Raw genomic sequence first — 18,888 nt, 5'->3', positions numbered from 1 at the left:
CACATACAACCTACACTATGGTAACAGTCAAAGTATTAGCTGAGAAAGTGTTGTAAGGATGTAGAGAGGCCTTGTTGCTTTCCCAAAATCCTAGGTGAACCCAAAGGAATCTGTGAGCACATTTGAATTTGCTCTGCAGATCTGTCTGGCCACCCTTCCTTTCAAGGTGATTTCCAAATCACCAAAACCCAAGAACCAATCACAACCCCTTGTCCAGCATAGAGTAGGCTTTATACAATGACAAAGCTAGCAGGACACCTAACACTACAACTGATGGCTGTGCTCACCGCTTTGGTAGCAAACATGTTTTTCTTTGAAATTGAGTAAACTGCATTTGAACTCTTCAGTTACCTGAAAGATGTGTTTGCTGTACTTCCAAAAGGGTTTGGTAAGAGCTGTATGGAGATCTTTAGTTTAATTTCATTGTTGGTTATGCCTCTTGGAAATTGAAAATGAACTGAGAATGTTCATACCAATTCTCAATGAAAGATAGGTCTGGTGCCAGCTGGGTTAAGGCTTTATAGTATTACTAAAAATCTAAAATAGACCATGGATCATACTAATTTCACTGGAGTTGTCATAAATTGTTCATGACAAGACACTTGTTTAAATTTGTTTTTAAACATGCCACACAATCATTCTCAAATCTCAAACTAACCACCATTTCCATTAAAATCTCAACACACTAAAGGCCAATCTCCATCTTCAAATGCATAGTTTTTCCATCGCTTTAGTAAACGTACAGCAGCCCTGCACAGCAAAGCAACTCAGCAGAAACTCTTCTTGTTAAAAACTGTTACCAGGAAATGTATTATTGACTGATTTTGAGGATGCTAATCACAACCTGAAAAAGTAACGTTAGGAAAAAACGAAAACTTCAAAAACATTAAGTATTTTTCCTACTCTTCAGTTTATGTTTATGATACCTATTATTACCACCTGGCTGCATCTATTAGACACAGCACATGCATCTCTGATGGACGTGCAGGAGCTATGAGAAGAAAATAATCCCTCTGTACATTTCCCTGACAGAGACCATGAATTCTGAGGTGCCAGGGAGAGAGAAAAAAAAGAGGGGGGGGGGGGGCATTTCAGCTGACAAGTAGTTAATGAGCGCTGCTAAACTTTAGAGTCCTTGACAAGCAGACATGGAGGAACCACAGAGTATGGGAGGGGAAAGTCAATAATGCCTGATCTCACAGAATGTTCATGTGCCTTACAAGAGAAAAAAAACTGCAACCCAACATGTAGGCCTATGCACAGTATACACACAAGTCCAGCTGTGGTGTTACTTGTAATTACAGAAACAACAAAGATAAATATAGTGTGAAAGTCAAACAGTTGACATATGGACATCCCATAGCTTATGTCATGGTCTCCCAAAACAGCCTGCAAGTCATGGGGTTAGGCTCGTACCCTAAGTGGCAGGGTGGGGATATGGTTTTCATGGCCATTGTGAGCCAGCTACTCTTCTCATTTTCTCCAACTCTGAATGCCATGGGTGGGTCATCTAGGACACATTACCAGAAATGAAATGCTGCCCAGAATATAGAACACAAACCTCTCTGTCTATAGACCTTATGTCTTGGAGGAAGTAGCTGACATCTGATGTCTTTTGCACTGTGGCCCCTGGTAAAACTTCAAGGCAGCAGTTGAAAATGTTTCACTAAAACAAAGATTTAAACAGAGTGATGTTATAGAACACTTATAATGACATAGTCCATTATTTGTGAATGCTTTACTACAATCCTAACAATCCTATCATTATACTTGGACACATAGTAGCCTACTGAAAGAATGGCTACACTCAATGGTACCCTTTAATCAAGTATGTATGGATATGATCAATGCAACACCAGTGACACTGATATACAATGAAGCTAATTATTATGTCCCCCTGTAATACTACTGATTATCTCCTACAGGTTAAAGGCAAACGGCTCCTACATGGACTTTTTAAGTTGCCTGTGGCGTCTGGCACCATGACATCAGATCATTTAAGTTCTGTAAGCTATAAAGTGGAGTAGGCTACCCATGTAATAGATGGTTACACTTTATCTCAGTCACTTTTTTAGATTGAAATTTAATCAGACACACCAACCAATTACTGTACTGATGGCAACAGGGTGAAACAGATATGGACGTCTATTTTCTTGGAATTGAGTACAGTCATTTTCTGTGTATTAGCCGCATTGCATAAGCCACAAGACAATGATGCAAGTTAAAAGAAACAAAACCATATTAATACGATATTAACTGCCCTATCCCCATAGCTGAAGAAATTTTGCAAAATCAATGTATAATCTGCGGCTAATAGCTGGGAAATTACGGCAAACAACTAAATCCTTCATTTACAAGAAAGATTTGATTTGCTGCACTTCTGAACAATTTGGTAAGAGTTTTAGCACCAAAGTTTAATTTCAATTGAGGTTTGAGAAGTGGTCTGGTGTTAACCAGGCTACGTACCAACAACCCATTTTTTTTTTTTAGAAACAAACCTGACAGGAACTCAGACTTGCAGTTTTGGACATGTGCTAACCCAGATATTATGCCATGTTGATTTGGCCCTTGTTAATCTTTCAGGTGTTTCAACTCATTTCGGCAATACTTTACTGGAGCCCTGTGTGATATGATTGTCATAACCAGGTCTCCAAATTGTATATGCTTTAGCAGCTGCCAGCTTATAACATTCTGCTTTATCTGTTCACTGTTGTACAATTAAGTATTTAAAAGAGTGAAAGATCGGAGCTGGAGATTTGATGATAAATACTGTACTACACTTATATCAGGTGGTAAGTGCAGTGAGTAGCAGTTCATTCAGATTATAAAGTGAGTGATTGTGACTTGGTAATACACTCAATTTTCTTTTTCTGTGCTATGACGCCACATGTAATACAGTTATGTAAATGTAAAAATGAACAAATGAACATTTTAAGGCCAAGTGAAAAATCTCATGTGTCAATATGAAAAATGTGGAAAAACATAAGTGAATCAGAACAAATTGCTCATTAATCCATACACACATTTCCCCCCAGACTTACTGACTAGGGTTGTCTTGTATTAGACGGTGTAGCATCTCTTTCAGAATCCCTTTTTCATAATTATTCCCTCTGGAAAATAAATAAACAAGGATCACATTCTGGTAATGTAATCAACTTCTCTTCAACCTGATCTGTGAGCGTTGATTATATCAGCAATAATAGAGTCTGTATATCTCTTCCTAACCTTGGGACTGGGGCAGAGGAAATTCAGAGGAAAGGGAAGCCAGTATCGAGGGAGAGAGAAATAGATGTATTACTAATGAAGGAGGGTTTTAAAAAGACAGCTGGCACAAAAAATGGCAAACATCAATCAGTCACAAGGAAAAAAAGAGGACAATCTTTATTTTTTGAAATCTGTAATAAAGAGTGACAATCTCAAATGAAAACCATGATATTTGGCAGAAATTCTTATGGTAGGCAACTTCAATGAGCGGAAGGCAAAGACAGGGCCAGGTTTGCACTGTGGTTTCCTAGCACACGCAGGTTGTAATCTGTCTGAAAGCTAAGGCTACCACATCATGTCATCCTTTACATGAGTGATATCCTTTACAATAGCTTCAACATAAAGATGGAACAGCATCTTCAAAAGCCATGCTTAGAACTTTCAGAGGTTCCATAGCTAAATGTGGTCAAAATGTGTGTATGGGTTTTGACCTTCATAAGGAATCAAATATACACATTTATACATTACTGTAGATCCTCTGACCGCATTATTCATAGCTTATAAACAAAATGGCAGTAGTATCTTTATGAGGGGCACAACAGAGGATTAGCTGTACATTTCAGAAGTGTGCTTAGGTTCAGGTGTCTAATAGCAAACTAGAAATGCCTGAAGTTTTGCTATGGGAGCCCATTTCCTTGTAGACTAATTGAGTTGACTACATGAAGAATCAAAGTGCACCTGTTATGGCATCTAACTCCGGAACATATTATCACTCAGTACACTTAATTAGGGGGTTTGTCTCCTTGCAAAAGGAATGTTCACATTAGATATTGTACAATACAAAAAGCCCCTATGTTAATCCTTTACACAGACTAAACTACCACTGCTGCCTGGCTGAGTTTTATGAGCATTCTGACCTAATTTGCCTTCACATTATATCCATGATTTTCAGTGCATTGAGTAAACATAGCCGAGAAAGTCCATTCCCCTCCTCTGCACCTCAGTGCATTGCAGCTCTACACCGTTAAGACAAAGGGGATGGGAGCCCTAGTGGTAGGAGACAGAAGCACCTGGGGCTCCCTTGGAGATGAATTTTCGCAGTGGGGTTTAAGGTATAAATCTCAAATCACCGACTGAGAATATCATCTCTGTGCCCTTGAGCTACAGTTCCCAGAACTACTCCCACAACCTCCAGTTATTGACAATGGAATATTTCTTAATTAATAAGTAAGAATTGATATCTCCCAAGCCTTTTGCCTTCTATTATGGGGGATTACGGTATGGCTCACTTAGAACATGGATGACTCGGCACTTTTTAATATTTTTGTAAATAGGCAAAAAGGAGAAGGGGAGTATGACTAAATTACACGTATGACAAAAAAGGTGACAAAAAGTGGCACCTCATTGTTCATCCCCCCCAGATGTATTACTGAACAACTACAGGACCTTATTTTCAAGCGAGATGAGGAGAAGACCAAAGAGGACACACAGTAGACTTCTCTGACCTGTTAAGACCCTTGAGGGTCAAATGGTGTTTTATACAATCCAACCTACATGTAGATATATGAATGAATAATTCAGTTGGGCTAAGTGATGTCTTTAAATAAAACATGGTTTGGCATGGCTTTTCAACAACAACCATTAGTCATCGTTTGATTCATCTCAATTATGCTTAATTTTCAAATGCCTTCTCCTCCATTTTAGTAACATTTTTTGTTCCACTGAAGATGCTGGGGAGCATCAATAAGACCACTTAGAATTACGGTAACATCTTCAACTTCATAAATAATAAAAGGGGAAAAAAATGATCAGGGAGGACTGGGAAGCTGGGACCGTCTCACTGCAGAGATATCAGATCAAAATGGGAAAAAAAAATAGATATGTCTGTGGAGACTTTCACATCACCATTTCTCAGCCTCCACTTCTTTGCCCTCTCCTAAAATCTCCTCCTCCTCCTCCTCCTCCGTTGTGGCTGGATCTTCCTCCCCCTCCTGCTCCACCTGCTCCACCCATCCTGAGTTAATCAGCCTTTTTCTCCTCTGGGCTCTTCTCCTCCTTCTGCTGCAGCTCTCCTCCATCCTCGCCCACCCCCTCCTCGTCCTCGTACTCCTCCAGCTTGGCTGCCTGCCGGCGCTTCTCCTCTTCTTCCTCATCCTCCTCCTCCTCCTCTTCGTCGGTGAAGCCCTCCCTCTTCATGAGCTCCATGTCATCGGCGCCGTCGTCCGCCTCGGCTGTGCACATGCCGTAGCACATGAGGCTGATGACGCCCAACGGCAGGCCAAACAGGAAGCAGCCAAGTAGGGGGGAGCTGCGGAACACAGACTGGAGGGGGGGGGGGGGTGACAGAGATCAACAGGGGGAGGCAGGAAGAATGAAAGAAATGGACAGAAAGACAGAGAGGGAAGGAAAGAAAAATGGGTGGGATGTCAGGATCACCAAAACTTGTTTTGATAGCAGTGACAACAATATCATGTTCAACCTGGAAATAAAAGCTGTAACGAGTGCACGGGGAAACTGCTTTTACTCCTTGTTGCTTGTCTTAATTCAGACACAAAGCAATCTGAGACACTCCAGGACACAGATGTACTTTAAAGTATTGGCAAACTAAAACATACCCGGTATGCGCTTTAAATTAAAACACTAACTCATCATTACGAGAGATCAAACCTTGATTGTGTAATTATAAAAGAAACAAGAACATATGTTAACAAGCTACAGTACAATGAGCTGGGGTTCTAGTGTTGGGAGGCATAATAAACTGGAAAAAGTAAATAAATAATGAAAAAAAGTACAGCTGCTCAAAGCTAAGCACTTATATAAAAGTAAGCGGTGGGGGATAACAGAGAGAAATGCTCTATAGTGCTGATAAAGAGAAACAATAAAGGACAGGAGGACAAAGTATAGAGACTGTACTTCAGATGAATGGGCCTAGGGGACAGCATAAAAACACAGTCCCCTACAATAGATTAAAAACCTTCAGCCTGACATGGCAAAGCCATTCCAACAAGGTCCTAAACTAAACGCTGGGTGTAAGTCCTCTGCTCCTCTCAATTTCTCTAACTCTTTCCCCCACTTGTAAATCACTTTTTTCTGTTCAGACAGAGGTCCATTTGTGTGAGTCATTTGAGGCATCGCTCTGAAATATGTGGCTTCGTGTTCCAGAAATGGTGAAACAAACGCCTGGACTTAATGTAGCGGCGCTGCGTGGAGTTCAGCGAAATCCATCACTGAACACAGCCGCCTGCCTTCTGCAACGGTTAGCGGGGGGGCGGGGCGGGGGTGGAGGGGTTGGAGGGAATGAGAATCGTGAGATTTACTTTCGCGCAGTGGAGGGGGGTGAAGGATGATGATTGCTCTGCCACCAAGCTCAGGTTGAGATGGCGACGCACGTTATGCAAACACAGCGATGTGACTCATTGGAGCCCATGCAAGTGTGGCGAGCTACCTCGGTAATGGCCACTGCACCGACGCAGCACCAGCAGCTGCAACAGTCCTGCACTCTTATAAGGACCCCAACCCCGTCAGCAAATGTACCTGGAGCCATCGGTCACCATGCTTAAGTGATAGAGACAGGCATTCTGGACAAAATGGCTATTGAGAAAACAATATAAAACGGAGGGACACTAGTGAGGGAGACAAATGTATCCTCTCTCCTTGAGGTGTCACAACAAGGTCAACATCTTTGTGTGTGTGTGCTGTGCAGCATCAGCATATTTTCCTCTTAGAGAGTAATCTATCACATTCAGTCTCTCCTGGCACCCTACGGCCTTGGAGCCAAGGGACTCTATGCTCAGGAACACTTGTTCATGCACACCACCTACAGCCAAAATCAGCAAAGGATGCACAAGCAAAGACCACTCAGATGCAACAGATTTTCACTTAAAACAACTCTTATAATTGGCCTCTCTCCTGACTTTCCAGACAATAACTGAAAATATACTCGGGTGCTACACTCCCGCCTCCACAATGCTTTGTGACATGTTTTCCCCATTCCTACTGTCATTCAGCTTCTTTTCTAATCAAAGCTAATCCTCTTTATTCTTCTGCCTCTATCTCCTTTTTGGTGACACAGCCGCTATTAGCTGGAGACGTGTAAGGGAAAATAAGGTGGGAACAATAGAGGGGGGCGGGTGGCCTTGTGTGCCTGCTCTCGCATATCCAGGTAAATTAGCATTGGTCAGCACCGTGTCTGGTCTCAACAAAAGACAAGACAACAAAAGAAAAGACAAAAGTCTCACACACCCCCCCCCCCCCCATCAGCACAGGTGCTCACACAAAGGAAATGAGGTCACCAAGAGCTCATGATCCAGAACCTCTGAAGAAGTGGTTCTCTGCGAGAACACAAAACACCATGGGTGACATGGCACTAAAGGATCAAAAAAACAGAAGCTGAAATCAAAAATAAAAACAATACAACACAACATTTTTTTTTGCTCTGTCTGAGATGGTGAGGGGGTGGCACCAACTCTCGTCAACTTGTCAAAGCAAACAAACATACATAAATACTGTACATACAAACACAAAAGTTGTTTGCCAATATTTCAATTATGAGGGTGAAACAGATAAATTGCAACATATTTTCAGCTTTTTGTCATGAAGTAATACTGCTAAAAGACAGACAGGGAGTTATGAAGCATTAGTGAAGGCCGACTCAAGTCATCTCATGTGAATTCAGAGGCGTTTACATAAAGCTTTTATGTAGATGAGTCTTCAAATACAGCTCCCCTGGAAAAGGCTGAACTCTGATCTACATAAATACTTCTGAGCACCCATAAAAGCACAGCTCCCAGTGATTCCATCTGGCTCTGTAAGCTTATCATGAGGACCGCTGGCCTTCAATGCCAAAGTTGTCTTGCTATGTACTGTACAGTCCCACTAACCATCACTGTAGACTTGGCGTCGAAAGCCACTCTCTTGACCCTCTGGAATATTCCATCTCCGCCATAAGCCTGCGTAAGAGAGACAGACAGACAGACAGACAGACAGACAGACAGACAGACAAAGACAGGTACAGACAGAGAGAATGAGAAACCACAAGTGTGAGAGACAGAGAGAGAGAGAGAGAGAGAGAGAGAGAGAGAGAGAGAGAGAGAGGAAGGGTAAGACAACAAGAGAAGAGAGAGAGAGAGTGGTTATGTTGTTTTTTTAATGAGACCAAAGACTTTGCCCAGGGCAGTGCTGCGGACACAGCCAAACCAGACATGGCAGCGAGGTGAGCTGCCTGGCATCGCCGTAGGAACATGGTCAGCGGTCAACTCAGCTGGCAGGCCAGCTTTGTTTGGCCAAGTAAAAATAACCTTGGGAAAGATCCGGAACAGATGAACCTTTTTTTGTAGAAAATGTGGTTTTGTACACGAAACTAAACTTTCCAGTAAGTTTTGAGGGGGTGGTAAAGAAAATAAAACAGTAGGTGAAAGCTACAGTTCTGTTACCATTGTTATAACCAGTAATGACAGCATGTGCATGCTTTTCATCAGTTCAAATGTGCCACGTTTACATGGAAGGTGTGTGCGTGTGCGTGTGCGTGTGCGTGTGCGTGTGCGTGTGTGTGTGTGTGTGTCTCTTCTGTATATCTTACCGGTGCTGTGCCGTCCAGCACACTGTTAATGAAGTTCACCAGCTTCTCTATGGTGTCCATAGATTCAGTAGGCAGGAAGTACTGCTCATTAGAGGTGTTGAGGATGATGACGCTGGGGACTGTCACTTCACTGAGGAGACAAAAAAAAAAGGATGGCTATCACATCATCTCATTTCGGAGTTGCTAACGAGTAGCTTATTTCTGACAAGCCAGTAAAAGAATGTAAAGCTAGAACAATGCAACGCTTCAAACTTTCTGATATTCAAATACAATAGCATGTGCTCCCTGTAATCTAAGCGTACATTATATTTATTTTTTCTACAGTCTGACCACAGCCAGCAAAGTGGCTATTACGTTACCAAAATGACATACATCTGCAGGAACAGTCAATATGTTTCACACTGTACTTTCCAGGTGTCTATGAAGTCTAGATATATACACAAATCCTTTTTGTCCATTACATCTACATTAAACTGCTAGACAAAAGAGCCTTTAAGCTTTCTTCTTTGCTTTCTCAGGCACTGCCCAGAGATTTCTCAGAGATGACCGCTCTAAATCAAATAGCAAGATCAATCCACATACTGCATTGGTGACTTATGTGTTTTACCCAAATGCTTTGTATAAACAGCATGCATAGTTCATTGCCTATAACAGATGCTTTTGGACAGAACTTATTATAATTAATTAAATAAATAAAAGCATAATTATTTTCAGGTGCAATACATACATAACCAACTGGATATAAGTGAACAAGTAATTGGCATTCTATATCAATATTGATATAGTCATTAATAGATTATGCATTCTCTCTGAGGATTGTCAACTGAAAAAAGAAACACAGTACTGTTGTGTTTCGTCTCTATACTATACAAGAATTGAACACATCACCAAAACAATACACTGCACTGGAAATGATACACAAATATACACTTGGCAGTTGGCACTGAAAATGAATAACACAACGCGTATACACATGAATACATTCTATGACTGATAATCCAGTCAGATGTACATACACAGAGCTTTCCCACTGTTTTCTCTCTTGCATAGATCCACATCTTCAAAAAGTCAACCAAGGCTACACACAGAATGAGAATTTGCATGATTTTGGTCATTCTAACAGCAATTGAAGACACTTTGTATACCCCTGAGGACCTATTAGAGCCAAAAAACTCTAGGCGTGTTGGGTGAGTGTTGGGTCATCTATTTCTCTGTGACAGGAAACGGGAACATCAAAAACTCAGCTTTTCCAACTGCATGTTCCACCGAGGATTGCATGCGGCCGGGCATTCTGTGCCAAGTCCACTTGACAACAAGTGACTAAAGAAGCTTCAACACGCTAAAAGCACCGCTTCTGGCCAAAGAGATGGAAAAAAAGAGCAACTTTTTTTCATACTCGGTGGGCATTTGCCTCTCCAGTGAAAAAGTCGTGTCTGACTGTGAGCATGTGCATGCAACTCAGCAGGCACTCTGAATAATTCACAGGGGTGGTAATAGTTCAGCACAAACATAGCGTGTCCCCATGAATAGACAAGAGATGGGGGGTTTTATGGAGATCTTGGTTCTCTGCACGCAGCAATGTCTTCCTATCACAGATCAGATAGCAAGCACCGCAACCCTGTTTCCAGAGTGACTGCAGCGCTCCCTCGTGCGTTTCCGTGGGAACCTCAATGGCGTGCCATATGTGCTGTGCGAGAACCCTGCGAAGCCTTGATGATAATCTCATGTTCAAACAGACTCTGAGCGAGATGGAAAGCGCATATGATTTGGTTGGATTGAGCAGCTCGGCCGCAGGCTGCCGCATACAGTCCATGCCAGTGCAGTGTAATCTGTCTCTGTGTCTGTATGTGTGTGTGTGCATGTCTGACTGTCTAAATGTGTCATCCTGTTTGTGTGTGTGTGTGTGTGTGTGTGTGTTCATGCTTATAAATGGTGTGTGTGTATGTGTGTGTGTGTGTGTGTGTGTGTGTGTGTGTGCGTGTGTTTGCGTGTGTGTGCGTGTGTGTGCGTGTGTTGAGACAGAGTGTGGGTATGCGCGTGTCCAAGCTGGCAGAGGGGTGGCAGGCAGTGAATATAAAAGGCATCAGATTTGACTCAGACCAAGATCCCAGAGGAGCGGATTAGTGGCCATTGACAGGCCGAGGGATTTCATTCCTCAAAGGAGGGCAATTAATCCTGGAGCTGCGGAGCCTTTCACTCAAGAGTGAGAGAGCACAGCTGCCATGATAAACGTGGTGTGGTCCTCCATCGCCTCCGTAGGACTATTGAGAAGGCGTTGCTCTGCCGGGCACATGAAGAACCATGCCAGTAGCATTGCCGGCACTCGGTCACGTGATCTTTCTTGAATTTCCCCTTGGGGATCAATAAAGTATCTATCTATCTATCTATCTATCTATCTATCATACAAGCACACTGTAAAGTGGTCAAAAAGTCATATACTTCATACCCAAGGTGGTGCACATCGGCAAATGAGCAAATAATTGGCCAATGAACGAGAGACAAAAAACATTAATTGTTTCTGAAAATCTAAAACAATATGAAATTTTTTCAATTGTTTGCCTTTTTCAAAATATACTCAAACCACAAACCGCCACAAACTACACAAACCCTTGCTATGAAGATACAGTGTGCTATATCACACGTTTGGTACGCCCCATGTTTCAATTCACTGTGAATTATCCTTATTTGCTTCAGTGATTCATATAAAAAAGCTTTAACTGGCTACACTGTCCTTTACTTCCACTCTGACACCCAACAGACCAACACACAGTGCAGCTATAGGACTCTGCTGCAGGGCCAGGAGCTTGATTGTTTTGTGTTCCATTTCAAAGTTCAAAGGAGTGCATGTTCGCATATTCAGCAGTCATTTCAGATTTTAATGCATTTATTTGCCTCAGTGGTTCAAATAAAGAGCTTTCATAATTTTCACCCACACTCACACGCTCACACACAAACATGAGATACATATATAAGCTCTTTTAAATGGTATCCCCTAAAGGAGCCCAATAGTATCAGGCTCAGAGTCTGGCTCCTCTCTGTGGTCGGAGGCTAATTAAAAGTGGGGGAGTCAGAAATAAGAGTCTTCGAGCTCCACGCCCTGCCAACGCCAGGCTGTTCCACACAGCGAGAGCGCCGACACTACCCGCCCCCGTGCCACCCGACCCGTAGTACCATCCACACCACCATCTAACCTCCGGTCCCATGGAGACCACTTCAAAGAGTGGGGCCTCTCATCACCACGGCGATTTGAGACATTCATTACTCTGCCACCTACGAACACGCTCCACAACCACTGATCCAGTGGCCTAGCATGGTTCCACTTTACGGAGCAAGACTTCCATCATTACCAGAGTCTCTTTCCCTCTTTCCTGCATTCATTATACAGTACACCTCCTCCCAAAACAGCAGACGAAGCCCTGACCTTACGCACTTCACCTCACACAAAGCAGCCAGCTGCAGACCACACCGTGTGCCAACACACTCCTCCGCTACCTCCTAACTATGACAATAAATATAACCTTAACGGGAAGTGGAGAAAAGCCATGTCTCTAGCTCATCCTGTAGACTACATAATTACCTGCTTACAGCCACAACAAACTTCATTCCAAGTTGTACTTTGAATCTATGGGTCATTACTCTCATCTCAGACGGGTGCAGCCACAGTGAAGCCTCCCCCGGTTAGAGCCTGTTTTTGATACGAGAGTTGGAGGGCGGAGGCGGCAGCCGCACGCAGAGGACAGAGATGGTACTCACCCCATGATGAGTCCATTGATGTAGTCGTTTCCTTCCATGTGGCCAAATTGGAAATCCCTGCAAAGAGAGAGAGACGACTGGTGTCAATCACATGCCTGCAATCTAAAACCAAATTTAACACTAATGCTGAAATTCATCGCACACAACCCTGAGCTTTTGTATTATAAACACAACAAGCCTGAGGGGCAGTCGTGGCCTACTGGTTAGGGCTTCGGGCTTGGAACTGGAGGGTTGCTGGTTCGATCCCTGACCAGTAGGAACGGCTGAAGTGCCCTTGAGCAAGGCACCTAACCCCTCACTGCTCCCTGAGCGCCACTGTAGCAGGCAGCTGTAGCAGGCAGCTCACTGCTTCGGGACTAGTGTGTGCTTCACCTCACTGTGTGTTCACTGTGTGCTGAGTGTGTTTCACTAATTCACGGATTGGGATAAATGCAGAGACAAAATTTCCCTCACGGGATCAAAAGAGTATACATACTTATACCATGTTTAGTATACTGACAGAAACCCTGGCCACACATTGCTCATGAGGATAAAATAATTGAATACCACTGAACATCATTGTTCAATATCCAAGCACCATCTAAGTGGGCAGCGGAGCTCTCTGAGCTTTGCCATGTCTATTGTGTGACACCTACATTCAGAACTATTGTCACATCTCTATCGGCCTTCATCTCTCTCTGGGGTCATTTATCCATACTATACAGTTGGGCAGAATTCAATCTGTGTCTCACTGTCTAGGAGAATGGTCCGTCGTGGAAGTGTTTCTCTCTTTCTCGTCTTTTTCTCTTCTTTTCTTTTTTATACTATGCAGCCCGCAAGGCTGATTACCGAAGCTTGGGTATATCAACTGCCCTCATATTTGATCTTATCTAAAGACATCATGCTGACTCCCCTGAGTTTGCAACAGTATATTCGTGCATTCTCAATTGGAGAAAGGAAAGAGAGATACATAAAGACATTTGAAAATCACTGTTATCAAGGGAGAGTGCTCATGTTCAGAAAGCCTCTGTCTCCAGAGATAATACCAAGAGAATATGACACACAATTTCCATACACTTTACGCATTGGTGTGCTACTTTATGGGTCTGTGTTTACCTCAGTATATTCCACATTGTGGTTACATTACATCTTTTTCAAATACCTTAGATAGCTGCAGACATTTGTACTTGGAAGTTCATCATATTTGATTAGCATATAAATAAATGTACTTCAGCATTAAGTTTGTGGCCCGGGGATGATGAGAAAGCCTTTCCCAAGCTTGGAATGTCTGAAGTTACATTCTGTTGAGTTGCACTGAGTTGCACTACACAGCCTAGAGTCCCAATATTAGCGGCAGTATTTGGAGTATGAGTGTGCATATATGCATTATGTATTTATTAACCCTCCATATCTATCCACCATATTCATTTTCCTCCTACTCCCGCCTTCCCTGCTAGGCATCGAAGGGCCATATTCACACACACACACACACACACACACACTAACAAACATCACAAACATCTTTAAAAGACTCTGCATTCTGCATTCAGTAATAGCCTGGGCTATGTTGGGATAAAATGCACACTGCCCACCCCCCCACCCCCCCCCCCACCCACACACACACACACACACACACACACACAGCCCCCCACACAGCCCCCATTACCCAGTCACACCCACTGCCTAATTCACTTGAAATCTAATGGTTGGTTGGCAGGCTCAGTTCCCTGCACACACACACACACACATGCACACACAAACACACTTTGAAGGGATTTTGTGTGACTGCTTGATGCAATTAAGTACAGCCTACGATGCTCAGTTGCATTAAAAATCAAGAAGCAGACATCTTACATACAGAAAAGGGAGAAAGAAAAAGAGGGGACTAGAGAGAATGAGAGATACAATCAAATGATGGGTGGCAAAACAGAGGCAGCATAATGGCTGAACTACAGTCTGGTCTATTGCAATGGCTTGTGATGGAACCAACTGGAAAAAGAGACACATCACTATGATTGGAGAGAATAAACATTCACTGCTGCATCTTGTAACCATCAGAGGCCAGTAACAAACAGTTACAGATTCCAGGAAAAAATCTCCACAAGGTATCTGGCCAAGTATATAACAGTGGAGACAAAAGCTCCGCCTCCTTTGATGAATCACCAAAACTGAAGAAGCTACTGCTGAGATGTGTCCCTTCATTCTCTCTTACTTTTCAGACAGAGAGGAGAGACTTCTAAAGTGTGGACATGTTTTCTGACTTTCGTGAGAAGTGGCTAGTGGCCAGCAGGTCTTACAGAATGAACAACAAACAGGCTGTTGGCTTTGGAGGAGAGCAGAGGGTGGTTGTGGACCTACTGCATTGAAAGGGATTGGAAACGAGGACTATGAAATATTCTTGTCAAATATCCGCTCAAACCTATGCATACCAACAATTATGGCACTTGACATTTCAAAGGGACCATTTGATCAGCTTGACGACACAAGCCATCAGGCCAACAACAGTATGTGGCCATTATATTTTTAGAACACAATGGGTTCTAGCGAGTGAGGCTTAAGACAACCCAGAGAACTGTTTCGAAAAGGCAAATATTATGTGACTCCTACGCTCCATGCTAACATAGACATTTCAGTGCTCTCACAAAGCAACCTTTTGATGACGGCAGATGCAAATGAAGTTGAGGCCAGGTGAGTTTCTTCCTCTCCATGACTCACTACATGGTGGCTTACCTGTTGAAGTGATCTCTGTACTCTGTGGACACCCTCTGAATAAGATTCTTCAGCCTGACAGAGACAGTGGTAGGATGGTGGAGAGAGAGAGAGGGGGAGAGAGAGAAAAGAGAATGAAAGAGATGTCACAATCCAAACCCATGCCTTTGAAAGAGCAATATGCTTCAATTTGGCCCATATCCATTCCGAAAAGAGCCTTAGAGGACATGCTTGCATCGGAGAGCCAACTCCTGGTTTCCATGACAGCGAAGGTGTTTGTCATTTGTCACAGGGTGAGCAAGCACTTAAAGCTGCCTCTCACCTGGTGCTGTCCTCTGCATGCTCCTTCTCATCAATGATGGCAATCGCCACCAATTTACCTGAAACAAAATAAGTAGACCATAAGTCAGAAAAGTGGAAAAAACAGTTCACCTTATACTTGATACAAAGGCTCAACATATATATATATATATATATATATATAAATCAGCTTGCTAGGGAGAGCACATTCTGCATTACCACAGTATTAATCTTAACACCTATTTTCATCAGACCTTGTAAAATAAAACATGAATTTTGAGTCTGTTGCCATAGCCTGAAGCAGGCGAGTCTGGTTCCCATGGAACCAATGAAATGTGCAAGTAGGTCTTTATCGTAATCCCCAAGTGGAGGCAGAACTGTTGGCCAACTCAAGGGCACTGTTATATAGACTGAAAGATGGACGATTACGCTTGCATAAAAAATATTTGGAATTATTACAGTATACGGCTCTTCACAATGCAGGTAGAACGCTCCATTGACTTGAATGGGATTTCCCAAAGTTCTACCGGTCATTATTTTTGCCTGAAGACCTCTAAATAATGACCGCTGTCAATGGCAACGGATCTCATTCAAATGTGAAGGCAGACGGTTGATCAGCTCTGTTCTAAAGAACGTTTGATTCAAGTTCAGCGTGTGTTGCGAACTATTTGTTTCTCAGGAAAAGCCACAACGAAACGGTAACAAATAAATGTAAAGAGACATATCGTGGAGTTTATTTTTTCGTTTTGGCAAGTAGCCATATAATAAGCGGGATAATGTATAGAACGCCAGTCATTATTGGGAAAATAAGTCCCTTCAGGGTGAAGCAAGACCCCTCCGCTGGCACGTCGGGGTCCGGTTCGCCCTGTCGGGACTTATAATGACCGGCGTTCTATACATTGTTAAGTATTCCTTGAAGGATCAATGCTGCCATGACAATACCACACCTGTCTCTCCCAGTTCATAGAGTGTGAAGCCATCAATCGGGAGGTAACCCTGGAAACGCTCCCTGTTCACCCACGAAGACAGGCTGCCATCTTCATATTCTGAGACAAGAGGCAGGCAAGGAGAAACAAAAAAGGAAAATCTTTATTATTCCTGTGATGCATACACATAGTGAAACATACAAAAATAACATGCATTTCCAACAAATGACAAAAAGCAAACTGAAAATTCTGACAAATTCAATAACTAACAACTGCATGTCTGAAATATTAAAAGAACACTGCCAACAATGTCTCACAGACATACAATAAATACTAACCAAGAAAACCCAGAATCAAATTTATATTCAAAATCAATAACAAACATTCTTTGTTGCACAGTGGAGGCTTACGCTGGTCTGAATTTTTACTAAGGGGAAGAAGAATGTGTAGCCATACTCAACATTTGGACCACCTACTGGGGATGCAGAGCAACTCATCTATGGGCCAACTTTCACCAAGTGTGCCAACAAATGTTTGCCTTTGGGTAAGACGGTTGGAAAAGACATGAGGCTAATGAATGAGTGTCTGTGTGAAGGGCACCCAATACCAAAGATAGATTAGTCAAACAGAAACCTTTGCTCATGGGTGATTGTTAAAGGCAAGATTCAATATCTGTAGACCATTTAATGGGACTGCAAGACACTCAGCCACACAACATGGTTGTTTAGGCACTGAACTACTGCATTCTAAAAAGTTCCATTTATTTTTTGGACTACCAATAACAACTTATTTTTTCAACAGGAAATAATAAGGGCCAACTTTATATACAATGTTAACAATGGCTATTTTTGCATGTCAGAAAAATGATAATTCTAGAGTGAAGTCAAAATTATTTCCCAGCAGATGTTGCAGTCAAAACACATCAACTTAATGTAATCAGTTTTCAGACCACAGAGTAAAATAAAAAAAGTCAATGTAATAAATGCTAACTGGACGCTGAAGAGTAAACAGACATGCTGTTGTGGCAGGCAATCAGATGCAGCAGATGCCAAACTCAGTGAGTCAGGTTCATTTGACATGCACCCATTGCAGAGAGTGAAGTATGGCTCTAGAGTATCATCTTAAGGATGAATAGAAGATAGCTATATTAAGATATAAAAGATATATTGCATAGGTGAAAGTGCAGAGTTTCTGAAAACCTATGTGACACTCTGTCAAACATCGTCAAATATTCATACCTGGCTCTGTGAGAAAGTCTAATCCCAGAACAATGACACATGTGGGACAATTGAGATAATCTATTTAGACAAGATCAGACCTTATTAAGACGATGCTTCCTTGCAGCCGACAGTGGCCCAAACATAAACAATGAGCACATCTGACAGGCAAGTATGTCTCAAAAGAGAAACTGTCGTGACTCTCCCCACTGAAGCTTGTTTTTGGAGAGATAAAACTGAAAATCAAATGACAAAGAGGTGAAACGACCATTCTTAGGTTGGATATGAAATAAGATATGACAAGGAATTCACTACAGTGTCATCTCCCCATAGAGAATCACACAAGATGTGAAGTGTCCATATTTTTTAGGCTTGAAAATGAATCTCAGAAGACTTAACCATCCAGTGCCATCCCCATCTGCAACATCCTGCCAAGGGTAGTAGATCAACCAAGTACCTTATGATATTAGAGAAGCTGCTCATTCATAGTGAGACAGATACTGCAAATGCCATTATAAACTTTGTTGAAATGGCATCAGTGGAATAACAAAAAATGGTAAATATCCTGTTGAGTAGATGAACTTTAAGTTTTCCTTTATCTCTCTCTGTCTACTGATTTTTAATGTGTTTGCCCAACGCTCCACCCCTTCATTACGCAGTCATAGATGTCAGAGGACAGGATAGTCAGGGAGGGACACAAACGCTGGCACACGCACACACGCCCACACCCAGACTGAATCACTTTCACCTTGGAACAAATTAGTTCTACTGCTGCCTCTAGCCTCGACACACATCTACACCATCACAAGGGCACACTACACAAACACACATTACACACACACACACACATACAGACACACACACACACAAACAGTGAGACAGGCAGAGCTAACTATTAGGCTGTCAGAGGCTGGGAGGCCATGGCTCTTCTGATGGACAAAGCACAACGATGACAATGGAGTCTTCAGTCTCTCAGTGTAGGCAGTAACCCATAGTTGGGGAGTTTGGGGGGGGTCTGGCCCCCCTGATTAGGACCTGGACACCCCCAGACTGGGGGTCTTGGGGATTGCATTATTCAATTATTCTTATGTAATGTAAATTGCATTTCTGTCCCTCCCAAACTGCGTTAAAATGGTGTTTAGCAGCCATAATTTCAAAAACGCTACTAATATGCTATGCACATGTAATGTGTGAATTTTGTCAGTGAAAATGCCAATGCTTC

At 42.5% G+C, this 18,888-nt stretch overlaps 1 protein-coding gene across 1 annotated transcript in view; it reads right to left on the bottom strand.

Annotated features, from left to right (window-relative positions):
- Window positions 1–3,355: 3,355 nt before the first annotated feature.
- Window positions 3,356–18,888, bottom strand: part of LOC143131040 (protein disulfide-isomerase TMX3-like) — a 29,677-nt gene continuing 14,144 nt past the window's right edge. Inside the window, exons 10-16 of the mRNA XM_076290408.1 lie at window positions 16,471–16,569; window positions 15,546–15,603; window positions 15,245–15,298; window positions 12,536–12,592; window positions 8,783–8,912; window positions 8,085–8,153; window positions 3,356–5,526 (exon numbers count right to left, since the gene is read on the bottom strand). Of these exons, the coding sequence (XP_076146523.1) occupies window positions 5,224–5,526; window positions 8,085–8,153; window positions 8,783–8,912; window positions 12,536–12,592; window positions 15,245–15,298; window positions 15,546–15,603; window positions 16,471–16,569 (770 nt within the window). The 3' untranslated portion in view covers window positions 3,356–5,223. The remainder of the gene's footprint in view (window positions 5,527–8,084; window positions 8,154–8,782; window positions 8,913–12,535; window positions 12,593–15,244; window positions 15,299–15,545; window positions 15,604–16,470; window positions 16,570–18,888) is intronic.

Source organism: Alosa pseudoharengus, unplaced genomic scaffold (assembly GCF_046254945.1).
Source record: "Alosa pseudoharengus isolate Yale_2024_CS ecotype anadromous, Long Island Sound unplaced genomic scaffold, YU_APseudo_1.1 YU_APseudo_1.1_scf_18, whole genome shotgun sequence".
In the NCBI taxonomy this organism is placed as follows: domain Eukaryota; kingdom Metazoa; phylum Chordata; class Actinopteri; order Clupeiformes; family Clupeidae; genus Alosa; species Alosa pseudoharengus.
Note: the sequence above shows the minus strand (reverse complement) of the source record. Positions and strands in the feature narration are given on the sequence as shown.